The following is a 10,690-nucleotide window of genomic DNA, read 5'->3' on the forward strand; positions in this document are numbered from 1 at the left end:
CAGGATCTGCCCCCGTTTGGCCTTTTCTGCCCACCGAGCCGCCTCCTCGTGATTGCTATTTGCCTGTGGAATTCCAAGGTATTTGTGGCTGTCATTCACATCTGCTATGCCACCCTTAGGTTCTTCAGTCCCTTCTGTTTTGATTATCTTCACTCACCTAGATATCGTTCACTCAAGTTTACCTACTCCAAATGACATTCAATCCTTGTGAGGTGAATTCACAAGGATGAGGGGATTTCACGTTTGTTCTTGGCATATGGGATGTGGCTGTTTAGAGTCAACTATTCACATTAAAATTCGGTCTTTGTCTGTCTGTCTGTCTATCTATTTTTCTATTTGTCCATCCATCCATCCATGATTCTTGTCATCACTAAATATTAATTTGTATGAGTAAGTGAGCAGTATACATAGCTCACACTTGTTGTTTGACCTCAGAGGTTTAGGGAGGATGAACAGAAGGGGGGGTTGGAAGTAGCCATGCTCAGATTAGCTCAAGCTGCCGGAGGATTGTCGTACAGCTGAGTCATTTTGGCCTACACACAAAGTAAGAGGCTTTACACAGACTGGAAAGGATATAAATACAGTAGATATAGTATATTGTAGGCAGCTTTGACAAAAGTCACTGCTGTTGCTGTAGTTACTGTGTCTTTATGTTGACTCGTGCCAAAACTACGACAGCTGTAGAATGATAGTTTCTAAATACACATTTGGAAATAATAGTGAGTGTTGTCCTAATAACGCAAAACAGATGAGTCTAATGGAAGCAGGTTATCATGAAGAACAATCAAACAAAATGATATTTTCATCTTTAAAGGTAAAAAAAAAAAAAAAAAAAAAAAAAAACTTGGCCAAGTGGATCACCTATTCCAGAAACATCAGTGTGATGCAGTGTGGCTTCTTGCTGTCTTTGAGTCTCCTCCCTCTGCCACCACCTGCCTCCTCCCCACATTCTTGCGTGAAAGTGAGAGAGTGCATGAACACATAGGGACTAATCAACAGCAGGACAAGATCTAGTTTGAAAGTGGAGCGTTATTTGTTTGTGTTTTATTTAATTTTTTTTGCTGTGCACAGAATTATTGAATTTGATGTGACGGGTCATTCAAAACTGAGCAAACATGGAATTACTGCGGAGTGCACGCTGAGCCCTCATAATCATCATCGATAAAATAAAGGTAAATACATGCACACTTTTTATGGTCATTTGGAGGTTAAAAAATAGCAATATGTCGAGTGACAAACAGATCTACAACTTCTAACTTTAGTTACGATGATCTATAATCTGGGTAAGGAGGATTTCAGCGGAGCTCATGAGAGTAAACATAGATTTTCTCTCAGTGTACCCAAAGAAACTTGACAAACAACATTCACTTCCTGTATTTCATGTTGATTTGGGCAGAAATGGAATTAATTCCCCCCCCAAAAAATATGTGATTGCTATGACAGGCTGTCAATGACTACCAGTCAATTAAAAAAAAAAGCTATAAGAAGCCGAATTCAAATTAATCCATGGCAGCATGCTATTGCATTTCTTAGATACAATGCAAATATCCCATTTCTAATGTGCCTTGAGCACTATTAGGTCAAAATCTGTGTACCATAATGTTGTCACATGATTTTTCTTTATATGAATGATGGACGTTAGGTACCCGCATAATAAAACAGGAAAGCTGAAGAGTGTTGTTTTTTTTTTGTTGTTTTTTTTTAAACGATTCAAGCGAGATCAGTAAAATAGAAAACAGATTGTGGGTTTCTTCATATTTGAAGCTTCAAAGACACAAGCCTTAAAAGAGCAGTCTGGTGGTCCGTAAGAGAGTGTGAAAAGATAAGCGAAATGAAGATTCTTACGGCTAAGGAGGGAGGAACTACAAGAAGGAAGGCAAAGACAAGACATTAATATAAGCCTGTGTTCAACTCATCTGTCAAGGTCGTCTCATTCTAGCTACACCGAAAGTTCTCATGTACGTTAAATGAGAGGTTCTTTGCTTAAACATAACAGGTGGTCACTGAATAAAACAAATCTTAAACTGAATACCTATTCTCCATTACAATTACCAGCTTGATTCTGTCCAAATCACCAACGCCTTGCACTAAACCTTCAGTGTAGGATTTTAGATAGCAAAAATACTTATCAAAATACTTCTGTTCTTCTGTGCTGGAAAAAAATATGTTAACAAGAACTATCAGCAGTCCAGGAATAGTTGAGTGCATAGGATTAGTTCTGACATGAAGATTCAACCAGAGCTATCTTAAAAACTTAAGTAAGCATGAGTATGTACAGTACAGTATTTTTATTTTAAATTAAATTTACAGAAAAACTTAAGACTTGTACAACTGCTGTGGTTTTCCTCCATTCTATTATTTTTGTCAGAGTAAGAAAATAATAATACCCCCCCACCCCACCCCAATTTTAGATTAATGGATGCCCAAAATCAGATCTCCTTTGCACAAACAGGACCATTATACAGGTAGGTCTCACTGAAGTGAGCATCAGAAGGAATGCATTAGCAACTAGCAACATGCTATGCAAAATGCAGAGCTATACCTTCATCGTTTGCAATATTTTCCGTTGCTAGGCTGGCGCAAATGATACACTCCGGTCCAAACAGAAGGAAACCTCCCGAGTTCAGTATGAGCCGCCGCGAAACAAAGGACATGAGCAAGAGGTGAGCTGTGAGAGTATGGAGCCAGATTACTCGTTCATGATTAGGTTTTGGTCATGAAAACAAAAGTGGAATTGAAAACAAAAAGATTAAAGATTATTATCATGGACATATTATTATAATGACCATATTTACAAATGTTCCGAGATACGAGTCAGTCGGCTTTTTTTTTTTTCTCGCTCTGATGGTAGGCAAAATTTGGAGATGCGAATACAGTCTGGTGGCAGTGAACTAAACTCAATTCACAATAAGCAGCAGCTTGATAAATCATGAACGATTCTTTTAAAAAGAATAGTCTTTTAAATACTTTTTGTCAAACAAAAAGTAAAACGAAGAGAACTACACAACAAAACAAGCACATGGCTTTGCCACATGGTCTGTTTGGCTTAAAGCTGACAAATAATGCAAAACCACACAGATACGCCAACACATAGCTTTTATATGTGTAATTTGAGTTTTTCTTTGGGTTCTTCGTTAATTGCAGTGCCCTGGTATGTAGAGGCGGGGCTAGGACTCAGACATTAACAGAAACAAATACTGCATTGTACAATGCCATGTCTCTTTGGTGTACCGACTGAAATTCATGATTATGAGCGGCCAGTACTTGAAAGCTATTGCTATATTTCCGTACTGGTACTGTACTCTATATGTATTCAAATATAATATGTCTAATATCATGTATAGCCTATTTTCATGTTTAAACTATGGAATAAACAAGCAACTAGTGGCGGTGGACACAAAACTGGAAAAGGAGTGTGTGAATGTCAAAACCTGTAACAACAGGTGTATAGTAATGACGTAATGTTTGTGTTGTTCTTAAAAGTCCATTTCAGTGGCCTTTGGCTGAACACAACATGAACAACTGCAATAACAAAGACGGGTAAGACGACACTATCCTCAGACACATCCATCCATCAGACCACATCCATTAAAGGGACAATGTGTAAGATTTTGACCATTTTTGCATTTACCATTGTCCGTAGGTACAACAGCCCCCCTATGTAGAGTCACCCCCCCCATGTAATATCATTTGATGATAACTAGATCTATAATTATATTTACAACATACTGTTGGTCTTTACGAACACATTTATTTGCAAGTTTTTCACATTTATAATCATTTAATGTATTCATTTTTAATGAAAAACGGTCTAAATCTTACAAAGTGTCCCTTTAACTGGCCTTGCTTTAAGTGTGCTGTCACAGCGCCCCGCCGAGGTCACCCAAGCTATTAAAATCTCATTGTGTATCTTGTTCAGCAAAAAAGATGACAAGAAGGAACCCACAAATGAGAAGAAAGACGAGAAGGCAGAACCGAAGAAAGACGATAAGAAAGACGAAAAGAAAGACGATAAGAAAGATGACAAGAAAGACGACAAGAAAGACGACAAGAAAGATGACAAGAAAGACGACAAAAAGGATGATAAAAAGGAAGAACCGTAAGTTGCACATACATTTCTTATATTTAGGTTTTGAATGAGGTCAGTTAAAATAAATTTACCTCAGTGGAATTCTATTTCATCAAGCTACATTGACTTTATTGAGTTTACTGTGTTTTTTTCCATCTTCGGGAGTAAAGCCTATACTGTATAGATCCAAGAACTGAAACAGGACTCAATTCAATGGCCAAAATCTACTTTGAATTAAACTATTAGAGAATCAAATACAATCAATCGTAAATGGCTAATTTGCAAACGTTGAAATCAAATCAGGAGTGTCGTCTTTTTGCAGAGGGCCAAATTTGGTGAGGTGAGACCGCGGAGTCGACCATGATATTCAGCTTCCAGTTGCTTTAATTTTTCACTGTGTTTGTCTCCAGTCACCTCATTGTACTTTGCAAGTTTTATCTGGAAATGTGACAAGAACTGAAAAAGTCCAATATAAAAAATTGGCGCAAAATCATCGTGACACCTTATAATATTAGAAGCAGCGCATCTGCGTCAAAACGCATTGTTAAGTTCATATTGTGTGATATGTATCATGACGTTAGGATATTGTTACATCCCTATCTATTTTATTTAAAACGTGCAAATTTGAACTTGTTTTAGATTTGAGGGTCCTCTTCTGGTCCGCCACTGTCTGTTTCAGAAACGGGCTAGGAAAAGGACACACGAGGGTCATGCTTTGAGACCTTGAAAGTTGTTTGTTGGGAGAGCTGAGGGAGCAGCATTTATAAATCATCGAGTGAGATCAAAGGGCTACTGCCATCTTCTGGTGAAACGTAAAATAGCTTTTTATGCATGCGCATTTTTCTAGTGAGGCCGATTTTCTCATGCTTAAGGGCCACACATTATTAACCTTCGGAGGTTGGGATTTTATTTTTTGCTGGTTCGTCAGTTATCAGTCGGTGTCCCGCCAACCCTTCCGTCGTCGTCGGTTCGCCATTTTTTTCAAGAATAGTATTGTAACCGTAGGTAGGTACGTCCTTCATCAAAGCCCCCCTCCCCCCCAAAAGGCAAAAAGTAAAATTCATTGTCTTCACTTCAATCAAGAGTAGACAAGCTTAAACTGCAATTAGTAATCACTTCCATCCAGCATCCACTCTATTAACTGCTTACAAAAAACCATCCTAAATGAGTTACATAAAACAAAATTCACAATTTACTAGGTCATGTCACATACGCGACAAGCAAAAAAGCAAGGTTTTGATGAGCTGAATTTACTAGATAATGTCTCTGAGACTTTAAAAACATACATCTTGCACTTGCTAAGAGCCAGAGTGAGATTTTCACTTTGCCATGTGCCCATTGGTTACTTAACTGGAAAGGGAGCCCAGAATGCTTGACTGAAGCACGATTGTTTGCAATATGGAGTTCAGTTCATGAAACTATGACTCTGAAACGTAGCGCAAACAATGCTTCCCCAGCGTCTAACTTCAAGCGGAATGTCTGGCTCAGTTTAAAACATTATGGACACGTTATCTCTTAATAGTAGCAGCTTTAAAGTAATTCTCTAGAAATCATCCAGTTATTCCTGGGTGCATGCATGTACGATTGCTGCACATTTAGGTTGTGTTTACACTTCTATGCTCCCAAGTATGTGGCAAGTTATGCATTTCTCTAAAATCTTGACGATTTGACTGTGCGTTTTGTCACAACTAACCAATTCCAAGCGTGAGAGCCGGCAATGATTACAACAAAGGATTTAAATGACAGAAGAAATACGACGGAAGAAGTCCGCTGATCCATCCGTCTTAGTCCGTCGTTTTTAAAATGGTTTGATCATTTAGCGGTCCGTCGGCACCGGAAAAAGTTCTCACATGAGGCTGAAAGGCTGATGTTACCCTGAACACGGGCCACGCGTGGCACCAGACTGAATTAAATAACTGACCGTGATTATCTTTCTTGTTCAGAAAAGAGGTGTGGATCATGGACCCTGCCACGGATACCTACTACTACTGGTTATGCACGATATCCATCCCTGTCTTTTATAATCTGATGTTGCTGGTAGCCAGGTCTGGATATTTTTGCATTCAGTGTTTATTTATGTTTTCATTTCACAGTGTTTTTAAAAGCTGCGTGAATGTTTCTAGGGCTTGCTTCAATGTGCTGCAGAGCGACAACACAGTCTTGTGGATAGTGTTGGATTACGGCTCGGATTTCCTTTACCTGGTGGACACTTTTGTGAGAAGCCGAACAGGTGTGCGCCCCGGAGTTGTGGCATATACAGACCTTAATTGGACAATAATCATGTTGTTGCTCGTTATAGGTTTCCTGGAGCAAGGACTGCTTGTGCGAGACGAAAAGATTCTGAGGGAAAAGTACATGAAAACGCGTCAGTTTCGACTGGACATCATATCCACGATTCCCACCGATGTTGTATTCATCAAAATCGGAATGGACAATCCCGAGTGGAGGTTCAATCGCCTCTTTCGCTTGGCTCGGCTATTTGAATTCTTCGACCGAACCGAGACTCGCACCAATTTCCCAAACATCTTTCGGATCGGTAATCTTGTACTTTATATCATCATCATCATCCACTGGAATGCTTGCATCTACTTTGCGATTTCTAAGGTTCTGGGCTTCGGCTCGGACACGTGGGTTTATCCGGCAACAAGGAATCCGGAATTTCAACAACTCACCAGGCAGTACATATACTGTTTCTATTGGTCCACGCTGACCTTGACCACGATCGGGGAGACGCCCCCACCGGTCCGCGATATCGAGTACTTCTTTGTCGTGGCTGACTTCCTCACCGGGGTTTTGATCTTTGCTACAATCGTAGGTAACGTGGGCGCCATGATATCCAACATGAGCGCCGCTCGAGTGGAGTTCCAGGCCAAGATAGACTCCATCAAGCAGTACATGCAGTTCCGAAAGGTTTCTAAAGATCTTGAGGCCAGAGTGGTCAAGTGGTTTGATTACTTGTGGACAGAAGAGAAAACGTGCGATGAAAAGCAGGTGCTCAGGAACCTTCCGGATAAGCTCAAAGCTGAGATTGCCATCAACGTACATCTAGAAACTTTGAGCAAGGTGCGAATTTTTCAAGATTGCGAGGCGGGTTTGCTCGTGGAGTTGGTCCTCAAACTTCAACCCCAAGTCTTTAGCCCCGGAGACTACATCTGTAAAAAGGGCGACATCGGGAGGGAAATGTACATCATCAAGGAAGGGAAATTAGCCGTGGTGGCAGATGATGGGGTCACCCAGTTCGTGGTCCTCAGTGATGGAGCCTACTTTGGGGAAATCAGCATTTTGGGCATCAAGGGCAGTAAGGCGGGGAATCGAAGAACAGCCAACATCCGAAGCGTGGGTTACTCCGACCTGTTTGCCTTGTCCAAGGATGATCTAATGGAGGCGCTCACAGAGTACCCCGACGCTAAGACCGCGCTAGAAGACAAGGGGCGAGCCATCCTGATGAAAGACAACCTCATTGACGAGTCACTCGTCGCAGCTACCGACGCCAAGGACTTCGAAGCCAAAGTAAACGCTGTTGAGGCGAGCCTGGAAGTCATGACGCTCAAACTGAAGAAACTGACAGAACATCACGAATCATCCCAGCGCAAGCTAAAACAACGACTCAGGAATTTGACAAACCGGGTCCGAATCATCAAAGTGGCAGATGAATAGCACAGACTTTGGCCTACTCCCTCTTAGCACTGTTGATCGCGCAATCGTACATGTTCACATGTACGTGTAATATACAGTACATACTGTTATGAATATGCTTTTGTGTTTTTACTGGACACAGAATGGAAATATTCAGAGTATGGCATGGGAAAAAATGTGACTTTTGAGATTTAAGGGGCGGCTGCCTCTTTTGGCAGTAACAACAATAACCAAGCTTCCTTGAGTTGAAGATCAGATAAAAATTAGACGGGATATTCACTCTAAACACAACTCTTTCAGTTCAGTAATCTTGGGTGTCCAGTGTGAGTCACGCCCTTCAAATCATGCCACATTTTGATTAGGCAGAGGTCAGAACTTTGCCTGGGCCATTCCAGAAAGCAAATTATTAGTATGATAATGCAATTCAATTGTTGGTTTTTCTCCTTTTCTTCGGGTCATTCTCCTGTTGTCCATTGCCCCAACGTCTAAAAAACGCTGTATGATGGCTATGGTCACACTGGTGCATGTTACTTGCCTGACGAAAAGGGTAAACAACTTTGTGGATTCACGGCACCCCCCTCGCATCCTATCCACATTCAAGGCCAATGTGCCGTATTAAAGGAATACTAATCGTATTTTGGCACTTTCAGTAGGTGAACAGTTAACATTTTGTTTCATTATTTGACAGCGATTTCTTCATGTACAAATAATAGCTTCAAAAACACATTTTAAAAGAGCATTTCACATATTTGAGGATGAAAACCATTATGACTTAAGCAAAATTTTTTTTACCTTTATATGCCAATATAAAAAAACAACTTCAAACCGCTACATGAATAACAGTCGTTCCCAATATTTTTTTTTCTGTTTACGCATTAATGATGGCTTTCGTTTAGCTGTCCTGTACGTAAATCTCATTTCCTTTTCATGCTTTCTGACAGTTTGGTCGCAAACGTTGACTCCAGTTTCCTCCTATTTGTTCCTCATTTGTCTTGCTGTGCATTTTCTGTTTTCAAGACATATTGCTTTTAGTTTTGTGTCTTGTTTCTTCGGGACCATTTTTTTTTTTTTTAATAATTCACTTTGAATGCAAGTTTGCTGTGCTTTAGATCGTTATTGCTGCATCCCATTTTTTCTTTTGTCTTTGTTCTCCTGTTTCAATTATGTTTGGTAATGAAATTGATGCACAGTATATACTGTATATAGAGTGAGATCGCAGTCAAAAAGATGTATGCGATTTTAACAATTCCTATGAGTTCGACTCTAAATTGTGTTGGGTTTGAATTTTTTTCTTTGAGTATGACTCTAAACTATGTTTAGTTTATGAATAGAAAAGTTGCGAGTGCAAGGGATTTTGAAAACAGCTCCCGTTTGCTCGACTATGACCTCGCGAGACATGACTTTACGTCCTTGCATGAAGCTCTCCTTTGAGCTGATCCTTAATTTGCGGATCTGATCATTGGATTTGAGTTGAAATCCAATGAAATTGCAAGTGTTTGAAATTTACAATTATTTAATATATTCCTTTTTAATGAAAAACGGTCAAACCTTACACACTGTTCCTTTAAGCGTTTGTGTGTGCATCAAGACCAAGGTAAAGGGTTTTTTCCAAATCAACTGCAGCGCTTGTTTCTGCCAGCAGAGGTCACTAGCTTATACAGAAGCTTCCCAAAATGAAATTGGCCATTTGACCAATTCATTTGAAACGGCCCTCAAAAAAACTCATTTGAGCATCACTAAAAATGTGCATACATTATCCTCAAGATCAAAGCCCGCTATAGAAAGCTTCTGTTTGGCGTTCAGTTGGCATTCAAATGGGCTAGTTTTTTTCTGTTTTATGCATGTGCGGCGCAAACGACTTGCAGATCGACTTACTTAGCCTGGTAGCTTGGAGCGACGTAATCCCAATTTGCAAATTCAACTCAAATCCAAAGATCAGATCCACAAATTAAGGATCAGCTCTATGAAACCAAAGGAGAGATTGATGCAAAGATACGAAAAAGACGTCGTGTGTCGTAAGCCGTGGTCATGCAAACAAATGTTGCATCAATATACCTTGCACTCGTAAATTCTCAATTCCTAAACGCAACATAATTTAGAGTCGTACTCATACGAGAGCAATTCAAACTCAACACAATTTGTAGATATACGAATTGTTACACACGCATACGTCTCTTTGACAGCGATCTTACTCCAAATATACGTGTATATACAACCCCTGCCCCTCAAAAATGTGACTACAATCTGATCGTCTAATAAAAAGTGACTCTACCATATGATTGGCTAAAAGAACGTGCCATTTCACAAGTGTTTCATTGGGTTAGATTTGTTCCATAATTAGATCAGACTACCATGAAAAAATGTGCAACAACACTTTATACACATAAAAATATGTTTTGCTCGTTTAAAATTGCGCAAGTACAAAACCTTCCTCACCTACACAACAGCATGCTGCTTCACATTTGTGATACAAAAAAAAACGAAACAAGGTGTGATATTTGCCACAATTTTGACCAATTCAGAGTCAGACAGTAGGGTAACTTCTGGTTGGCTGTTGAATACCCAATCAGACAAAGCTTAGGAAACGCGTCGTCACGCCTCATTGCATCATGGATGTTGCAGACATTTGTGTGGTTTACTAGCACTCCGTTCTTTTTCTTTTTAAATCGTCATTCTACTTCCTCGGGAGCGCGAAAACTTGGCTTCTCTTTTTTCGCTCAGCAGGAAAGGAGCGGGTGATGTTTCGCCCCGAAACACAGCAAGGTTGAACTTTAAGTTAAATCGGACTAACAAAAGGCAAGGTTTTACTGTACATTAAATTGGCTAGCAAAATTTTACATGAAGACTGACTGCCAAAATATGTTATATACCACAAAAAACAGGAAATCAGTCAAAACGAAAAATGTATTTGGGAAGGGCAACTTAACCCAAACTCTGGAAAGAAAAAAAAACATTAAAATTGGATGAACCATTCTGAAGAAATTG

The 10,690-nt window shown here is 39.9% G+C and overlaps 1 protein-coding gene across 2 annotated transcripts; it reads left to right on the forward strand.

Moving 5' to 3' along the window:
* Positions 1-975: 975 nt before the first annotated feature.
* LOC148427499 (cyclic nucleotide-gated channel alpha-3-like) lies at positions 976-9,997 on the forward strand. Of its 2 annotated transcripts, XM_088408161.1 has the most exons (8): positions 976-1,172; positions 2,412-2,465; positions 2,574-2,663; positions 3,484-3,540; positions 3,920-4,099; positions 6,013-6,114; positions 6,193-6,299; positions 6,369-9,997. In XM_088408161.1, the coding sequence occupies exons 2-8, from the start codon at positions 2,416-2,418 to the stop codon at positions 7,724-7,726; spliced, it is 1,944 nt and encodes a 647-aa protein (XP_088264287.1). In that variant the 5' UTR covers positions 976-1,172; positions 2,412-2,415; the 3' UTR covers positions 7,727-9,997. The 2 variants fall into 2 exon arrangements, with proteins under 2 accessions (XP_088264287.1, XP_088264289.1); XM_088408163.1 differs by lacking the exon at positions 2,412-2,465.
* The last annotated feature ends 693 nt before the right edge of the window (positions 9,998-10,690 follow it).

This window comes from Hippichthys cyanospilos, chromosome 2 (assembly GCF_059441005.1).
Source record: "Hippichthys cyanospilos isolate Australia breed blue-spotted pipefish chromosome 2, RoL_Hcya_1.0, whole genome shotgun sequence".
Classification (NCBI taxonomy): Eukaryota; Metazoa; Chordata; class Actinopteri; order Syngnathiformes; family Syngnathidae; genus Hippichthys; species Hippichthys cyanospilos.

Excerpts from the sequence above, each read along its gene's own strand:
- LOC148427499 (XM_088408161.1), top strand. The coding sequence starts at position 2,416 with ATGGATGCCCAAAATCAGATCTCCTTTGCACAAACAGGACCATTATAC. Across the intron at positions 2,664-3,483 it reads ACAAAGGACATGAGCAAGAG|TCCATTTCAGTGGCCTTTGG; the intron begins GTGAGCTGTGAG and ends TGTTCTTAAAAG. Across the intron at positions 4,100-6,012 it reads GATGATAAAAAGGAAGAACC|AAAAGAGGTGTGGATCATGG; the intron begins GTAAGTTGCACA and ends TTTCTTGTTCAG.